At 32.5% G+C, this 19,542-nt stretch overlaps 1 protein-coding gene across 1 annotated transcript in view; it reads right to left on the bottom strand.

Moving 5' to 3' along the window:
- Positions 1–394: 394 nt before the first annotated feature.
- Positions 395–19,542, bottom strand: part of LOC132557708 (uncharacterized) — a 54,089-nt gene continuing 34,941 nt past the window's right edge. Inside the window, exons 10-12 of the mRNA XM_060222228.1 lie at positions 19,033–19,047; positions 15,731–15,791; positions 395–838 (exon numbers count right to left, since the gene is read on the bottom strand). Coding sequence (XP_060078211.1) covers positions 641–838; positions 15,731–15,791; positions 19,033–19,047 — 274 coding nt within the window. The 3' untranslated portion in view covers positions 395–640. The remainder of the gene's footprint in view (positions 839–15,730; positions 15,792–19,032; positions 19,048–19,542) is intronic.

The raw sequence follows: 19,542 nt of genomic DNA, 5'->3' as shown, positions 1-19,542 counted from the left end.
ACCTTTCATTAGTTAGCTAACACAATTCTGTTGTCTAGATATCATAACTTGATAATAACTATTCCTTTTTTGTATATTTATCTGTAACTTTTCTCAATATCTCTATTCATGTTATGTAAGAATTTTACAAATTTCTTACAGATTTCTTTTCAATTTTGAATTTTCAAAGGGAAGTAACTGTGTGTAGTGAAGGTGTTGTATACACAAGCTGTGTTGGATATTGGATGTGTCTATATCTATTTCTGTTCTGTTTTTTTCAGGAAGTGAAGAGTTTGTCTCATCTATCAATACCTCTTTACAGAGATCACTTAAACTGCTGATAACCAATCATATACCATATACAAATTGATGAAATTTCCATTCCAAACATTATGATGTAGTTTCATACCGAATGAGATATTGTAGCTTTCGTTTATCATGTATGAGACATGAAATAATGCATAAATCCACAAATCGTCCCATCTTCAATACAATATGTTGGTAGCACAATCCTGTCTTTCACAATCAGAACCGAACACATCCATTATTCACCTACATACTCAACATGCTCTTTAAATTGACTGCATAAATTGATTTTGTCAATACCATTATTCAGACCTCCCTGTGACAGCTGGGTTAAGCTGAAATAATATACATGAGGTTACACAGAAGATCCAATACCAACAGGATGTCCACCTCCATCCATTGACCCACCGTCTCGGTCATCATCACTGTAATCATACATTGCCTTGTTGGAGTGACCACGTCCATCATCATAATCTCGACGATCACGATCCCGTCGGCGAGATCTCTTCTCTTCACGTGGCTCATCCAACGCATTGTTGTCATGTCCATGTTTCTGTAACGACGAAAATTGTAATAATTACATTTTGATTTTATACTGAAGTCACAAGCATTGCCCGTATTTCTAGACAAAAATGAAACAAAAACATCATTTATATTCACTAAACAAAAAAACAAAACACACACAACATAGTTATGAAAAGTTAATATAAATACAATCCAGAAACATTATATTCTCATGCATATTTATACGGATTTAGCTGGACACACCAGATTAAAATAGCTACGAGGCTATTTTAGTCTGTAGAAGTTACCTCCCTTCTCATTGCACTGACATTCAGAAGACAAATACAAGGCTGTTTGAATTATCAGTTCAACCAAGGTTGTTTGCTTATGACATTGAACTACTACTGACTTTACTAATTATTCTTTCATTGTATTAATTCTTCCATGTCCAACCTGATGTTTCAAATCTGAAATCTTTAGATTTTAAAGTGCAGATGAACTGATCTGACCGCAGAAAGGAGTAGGCCACAGGAGTCGTAATTTTCACAACTTTCATTAGTTACTTGTGAATATTTTACATATTATCTTCCCTGTTTACAAACATGTGTTGGTTCTCACACAGTTTGTATTTATGATGTTGTAGAGAATGACTTTACAGTCTTATTTTATCACTTAGCTATAACACCATTCCAGTAATTACACTAAACATTATAAATGTCATCAATTTAGCAATCATTTGCAGATGCGTGAATTCATAATTGCACAAATTTGTCTAAAATTGAAATTGTCCTTAGAGTATTTTTAGGATATGTATTCAACATTTTTTGGGGGAGGATTTTTTTTAAAGTTTGGATCCTTACAAAACTGAAGGTCAAAAATTTGGTGATAATCATTTCATGAAGACTTCCTAATCAAAGAGTGTTTTTCTTCATAAACATTCACATCTAAGATTTTTAAAATACTGTATGCTGGGAAACGTTACCCTGGATTAAATTGTCTTTGTATAATCTCTTTGTTTTTCTCCTTTAATTCATGAAAACATCTCAATGATGATAGCCCACTTGATATTTTCACCTTGATGGCAAAACGGACTAAAGTAGAAAATACCGCAAATTTTTCCCTGTATTCAGTAAGTATTTGGAAAATACATAAATATTTTAACTGAAGCAAAATTTTTTTAATTTTGATGAAATTAAGAAATCAATACTGGCCCAAACCAAAAAAGGGTTAAACCAAGATTATTTTTAAGTTGAAGAATGCAGTGCAAGAAAAAAATAGAAACTTGATTATTTTGACCTTCAGTAGAGGTTGACAGATTCTACATGAATGACTAGACAGTACTGATGATTCCTTAAACTTTACAGATTGGAAAGAGAGGATTATTTCGTAATGAAGATTTACCTCTGTGACGGAACACAATGAACAAATGTGGATAAAGTGGATGGTTACTTAATGTGGACTTCTGCAGGACAAATTGTGGTATTTTGTCCTGAAGAAACCTAAATGTTCGGGTGTAACCGGTAGATGTAGTAATAAAGTTATCACATTGAAGATCCAAAGTTTGTTGTGATTGACCACACCCCTTTCTTAGTTTGTACAATTCTTAAATCGCCACAAAACCTACCATACCTACACCTGAAGTACGACCTTGGCTCTACACCCCTAGTGGTAAGTAAGATACCATACAATAAAACATCAAAATAGTGACAAGATGTAACAGTGTATGTCTTTTTATTTCATAGTTCCTGGTATTAACATGTTATAATCAGATCGATACGTTGTTTAGATAATTCTATCACAGCAGGTGCATAACTTTAGTTCTTAGTGAAGCTCTCAAATACATCCTACAAAATATATTTATCTAGTACACAACTAAATAATTTTTTTTTCTTAAAAGGAGGAAAATATCAAAATGCTATGTCAGAGAGAGACTGGGAAGAAAATGTCAAAAAATCTTGTTCTGTGAAACTCAAATATGTTAATGAAAAACACTGATAAAGTATACAGAGAAAGTGAAGGAAAAGTTCTGTGTTTTATGTTTTTCAAATACATCATCCTCTTATAAGTAATTACAAATGGATAAAAAATTGTGTAACAATTCCTTAGGCACATATCTTGGTTACTTAGTTCAAACACCAATAAATAGTTTGTATTAATTATCATCTTCATATTAGAGTGTATATCTAGTTTGATAATCCTTTCTCTGGATACTTAACATCAGACTTTCAATCTTGTTTACTACATACATAACCCATTAGTGTTGATTTTTTTTCAGATATAAACAAACTGACAATATAAAATGTTTTAAGTACTGTATGATAAAATTATACTTGATTTGATATAAATCCAGATTAATATGGTTACATCAATGTTTCAGGCAAAATAGATTTTCAAATTATAAAAAATTAATGAATGAATTGAGAGGTGAATCAAATAATGAATTTTATAACAAAAAAGTTTTTAATTAATTGACAGTGGACAAAACACAACAGTTTATAAATAACCAGCAGCTTTTTATCAAACATTAGTAAAATCTTCTCAAATAATGCGATATTTTCATAAAACTTCTTGGTTTTTTAAGCCTGAATGTGATTCTCAAATGGATATGATTACAGATGGTCACTTATAAATAAATATTTCTTGTCAAATTTAAAATTCCAGGTGTGAACACACCCATGAATTTGTAAAAAAGAAATTAATGAAATAATGAGGAAGGTTATTTCATTAACACATGTATCTACTTCAAAGATAGTTACCAAGAAAAACTCTCTTAAGATTCAAAACCGCAAAAAAATTAATTCTTTAACAAAAACAAAAACAAAATGTCTGCTTGTTATACAGTGCAACTGAATATAAGTGGTAAATGAGTTTTAAAACACTCATTAATTGAGATTAAATTGGAATGAAAGTGACAACATTTTAACAAATTCATACACGGATGAAAATAACATATTATAACAAGTCTAATGAATACAAAACATTTATAAAACAAGGGTAACATCTACTGGCTTAGTATATCATACTGGACCGATGTAATATTGATTAAACAACATCCCTGCAAGTGTCCAAGTCTTACTTCACGATGTAGAACATTAAATGAAGGGACCTTCTGATATTTGTGACTTTGATATACTGTAAATCATAACACTTTCTATGTTTCCATTTTTCCATAAATTTTTTACTGAAATATACATTAATTTAGCTTTCTGACCTTCTGATATTTGTGACTTTGATATACTGTAAATCATAACACTTTCTATGTTTCCATTTTTCCGTGTATATTTTACTGAATTATACATAATTTTAGCTAAGAGACTTTATATCACCATGGAGACATGTACATTGCATATAAAATTTCATTAATTAATATTGAATTTGTATGAAAGTTGTGATATCCCGATTAACATTTAGTTATCATATACCTTAAAGAGATTCTTTTCTTGAATACATAGAATGTCTAATATTCTTCTCTCAAAATAAAAATAATGTTAATGATAATGTTATCAGGCAAGATGTAACAGTACACTAGATATACCTATATATAAAAATAGACAAGGACAGAATCACTTTCTTTGGTCCCGTTAAAAAATAATCATAACATGATTCCAAGGTGTAGCCAAGTAATCACAGTTCTTTGTCATTAGTATATTTATTCTGTAATAAATCGTGGGTTCCAACATACATTACTTCTAATTCAAGGTCAGGGGGTGGGCTTATTACATGACAATGTCTTGTTGCCTTATTCATCAAATTTATTATCTAATTTAACATTTATCTATTTATAATTTATCTATCATTTAACAAACAGTGGGCAAATGAGAACAGCCCCATCCTCAATACTCCAGGGGTTACTTTCACTTTCGTTCTTGCACTCCTGAAACATGTCATGACAAACCTGCTGGCACAAGCAAAGGAATTTGATTGGTTCCAGGAGAAAAAAACTGACCAATCACAGGCTGATACCCTCTTTTTGAAGATTGAAAAGGAGCAACAACCAGCTTCAAAACCATAACAATATACCGTTATGCGACCCTGAGATTCGTTTGATGTACATCAAAGGATCAAACTAATCTTTTCGTCTTGTCCACATGGTACCTTAGTTTTGTCTCGACAATGTTCAAGCGATGCAGAGAGCGAAAGTGATCATAACTCCTGACATACCAAGGATGAGAAAAGCCCATTCTTCTGAACTGTAATCGATATGGATGGGCTTATTACCGGACATGGGCCTATTACTGATAACGAACTGATGATGATGGATGTATCTAATGTGCCCCTAGGTAAGTAGAACTATTCATTTGTATTTTTCCTAATAATGTTATATATCTGTTTAATGATATTTTCAATGGGAGAAAAAATCAGATTTGTGGACTTAAATTCATTGTAAAAAATATACAAAATTTATGAAAACAAGCAAGCATACAACCCCATATTAGTGAATTGATATATTAAAACATGATAGAATCGGTGCTGAAGATTTACTTACAGAAAACATCACTGGCTTTCTTTTCCTCTCACCATAACAAACATCCATACTAATTACTGTATAAAATATCTGTCATGCTTTTTAACAGAATCATCAAAGTATTGTTAGACTGACTATACAGACATGGATATGGCACTTTATAGGTCAAGGTGACCATTTTTACAGACCTTCAAGGTCAAATAACTACATACATTGGTAAAAATAACTTCTGGGAAGATTTCTAAGCAAGCACCATACAATCAATAAGAAACAGCAGCTTTTGGCAGGTTTACTTGGCTACATTAATATCGTCAGTACTCCCTGCGTTACAGAGTGTGAAGGTGATCCTAACACCTGGAGTAACGAGGATTCTACATTAGTATCGTCAGTACTCCCTGGGTTACAGAGTGTGAAAGTGATCCTAACACCTGGAGTAACGAGGATTCTAAATTAGTATCATCAGTACTCCCTAGGTTACAGAGTGTGAAAGTGATCCTAACACATGGAGTAACGAGGATTCTACATTAGCATCGTCAGTACTCCCTGGGTTACAGAGTGTGAAGGTGATCCTAACACCTGGAGTAACGAGGATTCTACATTAGTATCGTCAGTACTCCCTGGGTTACGGAGTGTGAAAGTGATCCTAACACCTGGAGTAACGAGGATTCTACATTAGTATCGTCAGTACTCCCTGGGTTACGGAGTGTGAAAGTGATCCTAACACCTGGAGTAACGAGGATTCTACATTAGTATCGTCAGTACTCCCTGGGTTACGGAGTGTGAAGGTGATCCTAACACCTGGAGTAACGAGGATTCTACAAGTATCGTCAGTACTCCCTGGGTTACGGAGTGTGAAAGTGATCCTAACACCTGGAGTAACGAGGATTCTACATTAGTATCGTCAGTACTCCCTGGGTTACGGAGTGTGAAAGTGATCCTAACACCTGGAGTAACGAGGATTCTACATTAGTATCGTCAGTACTCCCTGGGTTACATAGTGTGAAAGTGATCCTAACACCTGGAGTAACGAGGATTCTACATTAATATCGTCAGTACTCCCTAGGTTACAGAGCGTGAAAGTGATCCTAACACCTGGAACACCAGTATCGTCAGTACTCCCTGGGTTACATAGTGTGAAAGTGATCCTAACACCTCGATTCTACATTAGTATCGTCATTTACAGAGTGTGAAAGTGATCCTAACACCTGGAGTAACGAGGATTCTACATGAGTAGACTTTTTTTTCAATAAAAGCAAGGAATTGAAAACTGAACTTGATACTTAGTAAGTATTATGAAGTTGTGATTTAGAATACCTTACAAGCGAGTCATTTAGACATTGTAGCACCAACATTTACATGAACACCAGGCTTGACCTATCAACATCGCAATTGTTTTCTCTCAGCACAGTTCAGCTTTAAATACCAGATATACACTTTGGATCTTATCAACGGAGCGCTCTTTAAGCACATTATAACAACTGATATCCCAATATCCTATCCAACATCTCTTTGTACAATGACCTCTTCAGAGAATGCGGTATCAAACAGAAGTCTATGTATAATATATTACCTAATGATGTATGTATTGTTCTATATCAGAAGAGAATAAAAACGGACAGCTTTACATTTTACCTGGAAAGCCTTTCCTTTGACAAATTTATCTCATAAAGACAAGTGATTGTCATGAAGTTCAAGTCAAATCTCTAATAGATAAAAAGCAGAGCAGTGCAAGTATGTGATCCAGATTTCTGGGCAATCGCATACAAGTAAATTAGTTTCATTGAAGCTCTTCTTTACAAAATAGAAAAATGTTCCACACAATTCTAGGTAATATATACGATGAAGGATATATCAGAGGAACACTACTCACACCTCTACTCTCTTTAACAACATTTTTCTCTAAGCACATATTTACATAAAATATAGGTACAAAAATTACAAAATACCGAGGTATAACAGACGTTAATAACCCTACCAACAACAACATCTGACCAATGGGAACTGACATCATGGCGTAAATATTACAAAACAATTGTAACATATAAAAATATCAACCAATAGGAATTAAGGAAAAAAAATTACGTGCAAACAAGAAGTAAAATTGCTATAATTTTTTAACAATGAATTTTGATGGAAACTTCCTGCATTGACTTACAATAATTCAGAGTTATGTGACTTAAGATTATACAACAAAACATACTAATGAATAGCATCTGTTAGATAAAACCTTAAGTTTGAAACCTAGGAGATGAACTAGGAAAACACAACATGATCCTAAAAAAAAGGTTGAAATCTGGGACAGTGCACACGCCCAATAATTCAATAATTTCATAATATTCATAGATCTGGTAATTCTGGGACATTGTCAAGTACATGTGTATACACTGAACCATGCCAATAATGCAATAAATTAAAACGTGGCATGCCTAAAACTTGATTTTAACAAAAAAATTTAATATCTTGGAATATCACACCAAGGATTGTGTAAAGATTTAATAATTACACTGTATGCATCACTTGGACTGGTTTTCATTGGGTACCAAGTCACTCTTTCAAAAAAACTTTGGTCGCTAAAAATTTTTTGATGAAATTTGTTTTGTTTTGTCATATCAGACTTTGAATATTATTAAAGGTATTATGATGTTACAAAAGGTGTGAAAATTTCTACATCTAATATCAGATTTAACAAAGAGATTTATTTGTATGTTGGGACATTTTCCACCATAAAAAAGCTAATAATTGGACATTATCTTATATATAGGATTTTAATTTTCCAAATTTTAATGGGACAATTCAGAAAAATGTGTATCATGTGTCCTGGGACTTGTTTATAGATGAATCACTTGATGTTCACTTGTACAAAATATAGACAATAATTCCACGCGATTACGTGTGACAATCTCATCATCCCTTTTTCAAATAGACATTTAAATGACATTGTCTCTAAGGATAAATTTTTTTTTTTTAAATCTTATTTAATCAGTTAAAACTTTGTTTAAATAGAGATATTTTATTGAAAGTGTTAACATCAGAACCAGTGAATCAGAAATTTCTTGAACAAGTCTTTCGCTAATTTTTAAAATTGACTCAAAATATTTGTTTTTTCACCCTAAGAAATGGACAAAAAAATCCAAATCTCTATTTTGTTCTGATTGGAATTGTCCATAGCAAGTTGTTACAAGACCAACGGCCACACACACTCACATAACACGGACATGATATTACAATCTCTGAATCATAGCAGTTGTTACATCCATTTCAAAACTGTCAAAAAAAACATGAACAAAAGCTGATGTCTATTTCATAGAAAAAAAAACACAAACAGCTGACAAATTCTGAAATTGATACAGAAATTGTGTGACAGTGGCAAAATCAGACGGCAAACACTCAGCCTAAAGTCAATGGAAGAATTACCTTGGTTATTTGATTTATTTCTCTACCACAGACAAATCCAAATTATTATCAAAAAAATAGTCCAGGCTTCAAAAAGCTTAGCATTATTGAGTAATTGATCAATTCTTTTTGTTTCTTTTCAAAGACATGAATATTATCTAAATATCTGTTTTTTTACCATTGACAACTTCCAACAAATTATTAAAAGAAATAAAAAATTCCTGCTTCAACCACTGACATTTATATTCCAATCAATTATGAAAAAAAAAAGGAAAAAAAATCTAGCTTCGACAAGCTCCGATTATTTACTTACTTTTGGTTCCAAGGATACCAGAATGTCTTTTTAATAAATATTTATGTTTTATTACATTTATTACTTTCAGAAATGTGAAGACCCTCACTTATTTGAGAACTACTTAACTAGGCCAAAAGAATGTCAATGTTGAATGAGACAATTTATACTCCTCACCTTCAATTAAAATTGGTCCTGCCTATTCATGTAATGATGAATAAAGATGAAAAAAAAACAAGTTAAGACACAGAAATATTGCACACAAAAATGTCGCCACATAACACACAAAAAAAAAAAAAAAACGATCATCATCTTAATCTTGTAAAGTTAAATTAATGTTGCTCAAACGCTTCGTCTTGGACACAAACTTGCATGATAAAATCCATATACATTCTATCATACACCCACACAAGCATACTTCCATCCAACTCACGACTCCATAAAAACTGCCAAAGCTATACAAATTTGACAGTAGCATATTCAGTCGGTGTGTGCTTGCTGAGCCTAGGAGCTGGGACGCCTGGTGGACGACTAGCAATGTCAAGGTCAGCATAATGTAGCTCGCGTTTGACCTCGGCCAGGGACTCGTACTCGCGGGGTGGGGACGGGGGCTGGCCGGGGGGCGATGCCTGTCAATACATCAAAGAAAATCTGTGTCAGTGACTGGCAGCGCAAAACAAATTAATCTATAATTTAATAATTTTCTGAATTTTTTAAAAAATCATTTCTATCTTTGTCATATCTATGACTTCCTTTGTAACATTCAGGAGTGCTGATTTATCTTTAACTTCTTTGAATCAATAACTTCTTCTCACAAATGAATCCCTTTGATGAGCATTTATGTTGCTATTTTCATTTTTCTTTCTAAAGCATTTTACATTGATACTCATAATAACTGTTAAATATTGTTTAATTTTTCACAAATCGTTTTGGAGAAAATGGTTAGAAATTAATAATATTCCTCCAGGAAAAGAAATTTTGCAAAAGGAATTTTCCTGTCTGTGCAGCAATGTTAGAATTTATAATTTGAAGACATTCCGCATTTCAGATAGAATGAAATATGACTGAAGAAAACTGAGATTTTGTCAAGAGATATATACCAGTGGACGATACATAAGCTGTACTGATTCTGTTTATAGTGTATATCTCTGCCATGCACAAGACACAAAGACTTTCCTTCCTTGATGTATGACATACATTCACATCCATGCATTCTCTACTTATTGAACAAGTATATCATAAAGTTATTTCCCTTCAAGCAGTACCATATACAATATATTTGCATACATTTTATACGCATATTCAAAAGCCTTCCAATATACATTTCAAATTCAAGATGTCAAATAGTGGTTTAAATTCAAAAATAGGAGCTTGGGTAAAAATGGATTAGTGGTGACAAAGGTGCATACATTTGTCTATACTATAACTAGATAGTGGGACAATCTTGGTTAGTCAAGTCTCCAATACATACAACATACTTCCTGGTACATTTTCTTCTGGTCTTATAAATATTTTGTGGTATTTTTTCCATAATATTCAAAATTTTGTTTTTGTGTTAAAAAAATCAGTCCTTATTATGTAAGCCTATTTATGAATTATAGTAAGGTTTGAATGTTTGTTTGACATTGAAAAACAGCGTTGATCAGGCGTAAAGCTCTTTTGTAGAAGTGAAGCTGAGAAAACACTGAGAAAACAAGACTCATTAAATATGACTAGTTACAGATTAATCTCTGCATAAACAAAAAATTATTCTCGTGTTTAGCAATGGGGAAATACTTCAAAAATTAATAGCGCTTTTCAAAAATATATTTTTTAAATGAAAATATTGATTCAAAAGAGTTATAAAAAAGTATAATAAAAAATTTGATTAAGAAACTAAAAGAGCAGTGCAACCCCCACCCAGCATACTCCTCTCACATAAACTGTGTTAATCTAAACATGTAATAATAATGTAAGGTTAAGAACATAGAATACACATATAAACTTGTTAGATTAAAGGTTCTGGATTTCCATGTTCTGCGATGAAGCGCTGTTTAACTCCTGTCCTGACAAACCTATGGTGACTTACGGGTGTAATCACTGTCTTTGACTTTGGACTGTAGGAAAAAGAGATATCTCTGAAGGACGACCGGTTTACCTTCATATATTGCTGGAAACATACACATGCACCATCAGTAACATAATCCGGATTCCTCACTGTATTTGTTAGTGGTTTGTATAAATACAGACCCATCATTCTTTTTACTAAGGCCAGAAACATTCAGATTTACACACGTACTATATTTCATCAATCTCTAGCCCATGTCCAGTAATAAGCCCACCCATATGATACTGAGCATATCTCTTTCACAACCATCAAATGTTGTTTCATTGTCCTGTAATAATATCATAGATACTGAAACTGATACATCTAGCTCTAAATCTAATGTTAGAAATTTCAACTCTCAGATTTTAAGCTAGATTGGTGCTTTTCTGTGGGATTCACTCAAATTTTGAAAACCTACTTTATTATATGGCTTGCGATTTTCCTGATTACTGATTGGCTCTAACAATTCAGTTGTGTCTTTACATAGTAACAAGGGGATTTACAATATTAGACCACTGAGTGTTCAATCAGAACACTGCTTTCTTCTGCGCTTCGGGTTGCTGTTATTGGCAGGCGTAAACAATACCAGAGATAGCGAACAATCCACAGCAGCCTAAACACAGGTTGGCCTCCATGGATGAGGCTTAATTCAAACAATTACTGGCAGAGAAGGATCCTGAGAGGTTAACTCGACGTTATTATCAGGTAGAGACATCATAGTATTCACTTCAAAAAAGTCAATAATTGTACAGAACTCAGACCTCTTCATAAAAAGTCCTACAAAAATTCCTGATAAATAAGCAAAGGGCCATAACTCCGTAAATATTGGTTTATCCAGCAGATCTCAGTCGTCCTCACAACAGCAAAGGTTATTTGAAAACAGAATACAAGACCTAAATATATTTGTATAGGACACTTTGTGTTATCCACAGAGATATGCTAATTTGTATTTGACAACATATTAAATAAAACAAAAGTGACTTAGTTATAGTGACATACTAGCTAAGTGCAAAATTAGATATAAAAATGCCCCTTTAGTATGTTAGTCCCCATACTATAATGATCATACCAGTGAGGAATGATTTTAACAAAATGGCTGACTGACTGAGTGAAAGCCATTTTTAACCCTCCCAATACAACAATATAAAACTAATGAAATTTTGAGGTAAACTGGTTTAGCAGGACATTCTGTGATAGATAATTCTTTCACATTACTCGTTCACAAATATATTTCTTTTATGAAGTTGGGACATTTCACTGCAGCACAAGCATACAACCACTCATCTAAACACATATGAAAACAATAAAAAATCATAACCAATCACCAAATATTTCTCAATAATCATTTACATATAATCACATAGTTTTTTTATATTTAACAAAAATAAATAAAAAAAAAATAACAAAATAGAAATCTTTGTCAACAAGTTAAACAGGAAACAATGTTGCTTCATCTATTTCCTGGTCAAATGGTGACTAGCAAACGGAAGTTTTTTTAATTCCTATTTTTAGAGATAACTTATACCAATGACTATATTGATTTCCTAACATCTTTAAATTTATTTACTGATTCGTGTGAACCTGATATTTTCTTTCAAATAATTTTTAATATTATTCTAAAATTCCTCTCTTTAAAACTATTTCAACACAATTTTCTTTAATATCATTTTCTAAATGATTTTCTTTATTTCGAAATTACTCTTAAATTGTTTTTATTTTTAATATTTTTTTGTTAATTTTACAGTACTCAATCCACATACAAGTCCTGAATCCTGTACTCATACAATTTTCATGACACTCATAGAATTTCTTGAGATACTTCAATATTCCATTGTGGGACCCATTGTTTTCTAAATCAATTTGAAAAGGACTCAGGAAAATAGTAGATTGATCACTGATTTCAGTGAGTAAACATCAAGCTTATTGGTTCAAAAACATCAAGCTTATTGGTTCAAAAACATCAAGCTTATTGGTTCAAAAACATCAAGCTTATTGGTTCTAAACCATCAAGCTTATTGGTTCAAAAACATCAAGCTTATTGGTTCAAAAACATCAAGCTTATTGGTTCAAAAACATCCAGCTTATTGGTTCTAAAACATCAAGCTTATTGGTTCAAAAACATCAAGCTTATTGGTTCTAAAACATCAAGCTTATTGGTTCAAAAACATCAAGCTTATTGGTTCAAAAACATCAAGCTTATTGGTTCTAAAACATCAAGCTTATTGGTTCAAAAACATCAAGCTTATTGGTTCTAAAACATCAAGCTTATTGGTTCAAAAACATCAAGCTTATTGGTTCTAAAACATCAAGCTTATTGGTTCTAAAACATCAAGCTTATTGGTTCAAAAACATCCAGCTTATTGGTTCTAAAACATCAAGCTTATTGGTTCAAAAACATCAAGCTTATTGGTTCAAAAACATCAAGCTTATTGGTTCAAAAACATCAAGCTTATTGGTTCTAAACCATCAAGCTTATTGGTTCAAAAACATCAAGCTTATTGGTTCAAAAACATCAAGCTTATTGGTTCAAAAACATCAAGCTTATTGGTTCAAAAACATCAAGCTTATTGGTTCAAAAACATCAAGCTTATTGGTTCAAAAACATCATTTTGGCTGGGTTTTATTTCATCAACAAAAGTCATAGTATTCTTTCTTAAGTATATCTCCTTCAAAATGTAACAGATTTGTAACTTATATGATTAAATAAACATATTGAATAACAGTTGACATTTCTGAAAATACAGTTATACATGTATATTGTTGGCATAAAAGAATTAAAAATTTGTACAAAATCAGCCAATATCACAAAAAACTATATTTCAAAAAACACAAATAAAAAAAAAATACCACAGCAGTTCATAGCTGATTCTGTTTGATTAAATACAACAAACTTTCTATAAAAAGAGAGGATTCTGCCTCATTTTGGCAACATTTTTTCACACACCCGATTACTGAATCAATAGACAGACACAAATATATGATAAGTGTACCTTAGACATTCAATACCAATGTAATTTACATGGAATAAATGCTTAGATTTGTGACTTTTTTCTAGACTTTTTGGTTTCAGGGAAGCGTTGTAATACACAAAATTAGAATATTCACAAAACTATATCCCTTTTTGAAAAAAATTGGTAAAAATGATCAGCTTTAAAGCAGCACTGGTTGATGCTTGGTTTGTTTAACTGCCACTCTGTTTTAATTGGGCACAGCTGAGTTCATCGCATGACCTTTCAGAGATGTGTTTTGACCGTTATGATGTCTTAATTTTCCTACACAAACTCATTGATTACACGTTCTGAACAATAATGATGTAATTTAGTGTCGGCTTGCTCCTATTTTATTCAATTTTTTGACATATTTAATAAAATTGTAGAGTTAGCCTTCAAACATTGTAATCTCAACACAGCACACAACTTTTAACAGATATGTAATAGTGCATTTTAACTTCAATGAAATGAAAATCTAAGTCCCTTATATCCTGATGACATAAATTTCAGAAAAAAGTACAAAAGTATCTTTCTTGACAGTCCCTATATTGTAAAATCTATAGGTTTATAGCAAACTTGCATTATATATATACAAATCAGAAGGGAAAACACATGCCACAGAGAACTCTGATGGAGATGATTTAAAAAGCTGTAGATTTCAGCAGCAGAGAATGACATTCCAAAGACATGAGTATATTTGCAATGTAGTACAGACTTATAGGAAAGTACATCTGTCTCTTTTGTATCACTAGGGTAAGGAAATGTTCATTTGAATGAGCCGCCTTCAATCAATGAACATGTGCATAGTTTATCAGTGTATGAATGCAGTATTCAACACTGTAAAAAGCCTGAATTGTGTTATCGGAGTCGTGAAGAAATGACAAGTGATAAGTTTCTGACCTCAGTACCTGATTAGGCATCAGAAGTCTGTAATAGATTATAGAACCATCACAACCTTTTATAACTTCACCATTCCACAAATTCTTATTGTAAGGGACTCACTAAAGCATTTCTTTCATTCATAAACTTGACCACTAAAATTTTATCACACATGTCATGAAATCGAATGTGGATTAGTGTAGAATTAATTCATTTAATTTTCTTTCACACAAATCTTTGAAGGTGATAGCAATATAAAACTATAAAAAGATAATTTGCTTATGCCATAAACAATTTTTTAAGAGAGAAATTTGACAGACTAGAATAACCACGTACATAGTAGAGACCAGGTATTGTTGCTAGCATTCCATGTAAGTAGTGATGCTTTGTTTCATAAAAACTGATCTCAATCTTTAAGACTGAATCAGTAGAATTCTGATGTGTTTCATATTATCATAACTGACATAAACCTCAGTGATAAAATGGTAAATAACAGTAAGTAACTGATTGGTAACTATGGTAACAGAGAAAATGACAAGTTTCTATGGTAACACAAGGAAACTGACAGATAACTTAGTAACTGGGGCAAACGACAGGTAATAATGACAACTGGAGGTAAGTAGAAGGTTACTTACTAGGTAATTAGGACCCAACCGATAGTGAAGTATGGAAATTGAGAATAATTGAATGGTAACCAGGGTAACAGGTAAGTTTGGTAACAGAAACAACCTCTACTTAACTTTGATAATTGGAGGCTACAAGCAGGAAATTTTGATAAAGGGAGGTAACCATGGGTTTGCTAACATGTGACAAGAGATAAATAAGGTAACACTTACACCTCGTGTCCTGTTCTTGTCAGGTACACTGTAGACCGGTCCTTCTGTGTGGGCTGGTCCTCTGTAAACAAAACTCAGACATATAAAAGTTGCCAAAGTTTATATCAAAATTAAGTACATTCATTTTGGTATGGAAAATCATTTCCTGCCATTGTTATCATATATTTGTTATTAAATGGAATATTAAAGAAATAAAAAAATTAACATAAATGTACAAAGGTGTTTTTTTTGTTTTTGATTTGGAATGGAAAGCTACAGGTAACAATAAGAAAATAAACAAAAACACAGCGATCCATGTAACAGGAAGTGACACCGATAAATGCAGTTTACTCAGGAAAGTTTTTAAATAGATCCAGGATTTTCTTCCAGTTGTTTAAAACAACTTCTGTTGTATTTTTCTTAATGTTTTCATCTAAAAACAAGTCACATCATAAATGCAGTAAAGTTAACACACAGCAGTCAATCTTACAATGTGTACATATCTCCAGGTTCTCATCACTATAAACAAATCTTATATTCATAATATATCAGAAACTTCATCAAAGACTGGAACTTCATCACAAACAGGAACTTCATCACAAACTGGAACTTCATCACAAACAGGAACTTCATCAAAGACTGGACCTTCATCACAAACTGGAACTTCAACACAAACAGAAACTTCATCAAAGACTGGAACTTCATCACAAACAGAAACTTCATCAAAGACTGGAACTTCATCACAAACAGGAACTTCATCACAAACTGGAACTTCAACACAAACAGAAACTTCATTACAAACAGGAACTTCATCACAAACAGAAACTTCATCACAAACAGAAACTTCATCAAAGACTGGAACTTCATCACAAACAGAAACTTCATCAAAGACTGGAACTTCATCACAAACAGGAACTTCATCACAAACAGGAACTTCATCACAAACTGGAACTTCAACACAAACAGAAACTTCATTACAAACAGGAACTTCATCACAAACAGAAACTTCATCACAAACAGAAACTTCATCAAAGACTGGAACTTCATCACAAACAGAAACTTCATCAAAGACTGGAACTTCATCACAAACAGGAACTTCATCACAAACAGAAACTTCATTACAAACAGGAACTTCATCACAAACAGAAACTTCATCACAAACAGAAACTTCATTACAAACAGGAACTTCATCACAAACAGAAACTTCATTACAAACAGAAACTTCATCTAAGACTGGAACTCCATCACAAACAGAAACTTCATCAAAGACTGGAACTTCATCAAAGACTGGAACTTCATTACAAACAGGAACTTCATCACAAACAGGAACTTCATCACAAACAGAAACTTCATCACAAACAGGAACTTCATCACAAACAGAAACTTCATTACAAACAGAAACTTCATTACAAACAGGAACTTCATCACAAACAGAAACTTCATTACAAACAGAAACTTCATCTAAGACTGGAACTTCATTACAAACAGGAACTTCATCAAAGACTGGAACTTCATCAAAGACTGGAACTTCAACACAAACAGGAACTTCATCACAAACAGGAACTTCCAACACAAACTGGAACTTCATCAAAGACTGGAACTTCATCACAAACAGGAACTTCATCACAAACAGGAACTTCATCTCAGTTACAAAATCTCAAATTAATTGGTAGCGAACTGGAGCTATAGACTGCAGTCACAGGTTACATAAAATGATTGACAGATGAATGTACGATGGAATGAACCCTAGTCAGATAAAACCATACCAGCTGAAAGACAGCTATAAATCCAAGATCAGCTGATCAATTTCTAACCAGACAAATGTCAGTTTATTAATATCTTATACATTCTACTGGGTGTTAAGATATATTTTATACTACTTATGAATATATTCAAGCAAATCTTTAAAGATATCTTTTCACATTTATAACTCAAATACCAAATCTAAAAATCTTTAGTTTTGTAAGTACTGAATTATCAGATGAAGCAAAGAGGAGGAAATTCAAGGGAGGTAACTCAGAAAACCAAATTGAAGAAATATCAAAGACTGAATGTTTAGGTCAATGAAAAATTGCATCTAAATCCATATCACAACAACTGGTTGTTTGTCTGATTTATTTCAATGTAAACACAGTCTGAAAATAATGACAAAGAGATACAGACACAGAAATCCTTTTTCGTAAAAATGAAGTATATTTTGTACTAGCGAATAAAATGTGCATGATTAAGTGGAATTCTCGGGAAATTTGTGGTGGTGCATCATTCATGTCTATCAGGTAGTGATAAATTTTATCTTCAAAAACTGATCCTTGCATCAATATATTTGGACTAAACTTGTCTTAAAATTAATTTTATTTCACCTGAAACATATCTAACAAATTGCCTCCTACCAAATCACTTGTGACGTTTGTACATATATTCCAAAGTCCAAATGGCATACATGCATCTATCATTGTTACAAGACAAGGACATAACAGTGTTTTTATCTCCCTTGGTTTTACGGCAGCATGTTTCTGCACAAATTGGAAAAATATAGGTTTTTCTGAAATCATGGGAAAATGTTCTTGGATGTTGGTTCATTTTGGGAAAATAAGCTTTCTGACGGGAGGAAATTGGCTTTTTTTCAGCTGCAGTAAACCATGGCAAAAGGAAATCACTGACTGATTACTGATATATCCATATTGTAGACAAGTCTGGCATTATGACTAGAGGAGTCAAGTATTTACTCCTGTCTACAATAACAGCTGAGTTGGGGCTCAAGTCGATATACCCTCTACCAACTTCTGATCATGATTACCAGAAAAATAAAGGTTCAGAAGTGGTCAGGTGCGACCTTTGACCTTTAATATTGAGCGATGTTCACTTAAATCTATCAGGTGAAGGAAGGACCTAAAGTTCTGAGGTGTAAATCTGAACTGAAATTGCTATAGTTTTACAAGATATCATTATAAACATATTGTTTTTACATGGGCAAACATAGACTGACACAAACATACAAAGCAATAACTGTACTACTGTCTGGAATATGATTAATCCAATTACATTATATAGGAGGTAGATATATTGTTTCACTTATAAACAATTCTAGATTATTTATGTCAGAGACACTGGCAGAAACAATATCCAGAATATCTATGGTAAACTAATATATATATATCACAACAAATAGTAACTGTCGCATATATAGGTGTTAAAGAAAGCACATGCTAAGAGTCTTAATGCTCCTTAATTACGTCAAGTAATGTCCTTATCCGAAATCTATATGATTTTAATCATCATTTTTGTAAACAAGGGTAAAGTCAGATAATTGTAAAATACTTTACCCATTTTCTGCACTCCTACATAAAAAAATAAAATACTGAGTTTACTCGTGTGTCCTAAGAGATACCTGTGTACAGTATCTGTGTTTTAATGTTGAAATATCTATATATGTATAGTAAAATAGAAGGAATTTGTTAACCTATACTGTACATTTGGTAATATTTCATTATATTCCCAGGCAAGAAATTAAATATAGCCTGAAATTAAATATCCATTTCTACAAATAAGGAAATATTTGATGTCTGTATATATGGACACCAGTTCACAGACATGCACAAATTCAATGTCTGTGAACATCTCTAACCCCAGGATACCACAAAATATTAGCACTGTCAAATTTAACCAATATACTGTATCCCTGTGGACTAAAAGAAAAACTTGAAACTATATCTTTCTTGTATGGTGGATGTTATTAGTAATCAAATGAAAGATGATTTTTGTTGGTCATTTTACTTCACTTATTTCCGACATAACCAACATGCTAAATGTCTGACAGAGTACAACCTGTAATT

Source organism: Ylistrum balloti, unplaced genomic scaffold, assembly GCF_031769215.1.
Source record: "Ylistrum balloti isolate Yb309-2 unplaced genomic scaffold, AGI_CSIRO_Ybal_v1 Utg370708, whole genome shotgun sequence".
NCBI classification, from domain to species: domain Eukaryota; kingdom Metazoa; phylum Mollusca; class Bivalvia; order Pectinida; family Pectinidae; genus Ylistrum; species Ylistrum balloti.
The sequence above is the reverse complement of the archived record's forward strand: the minus strand, read 5'-3'. Positions and strand labels throughout refer to the sequence as shown.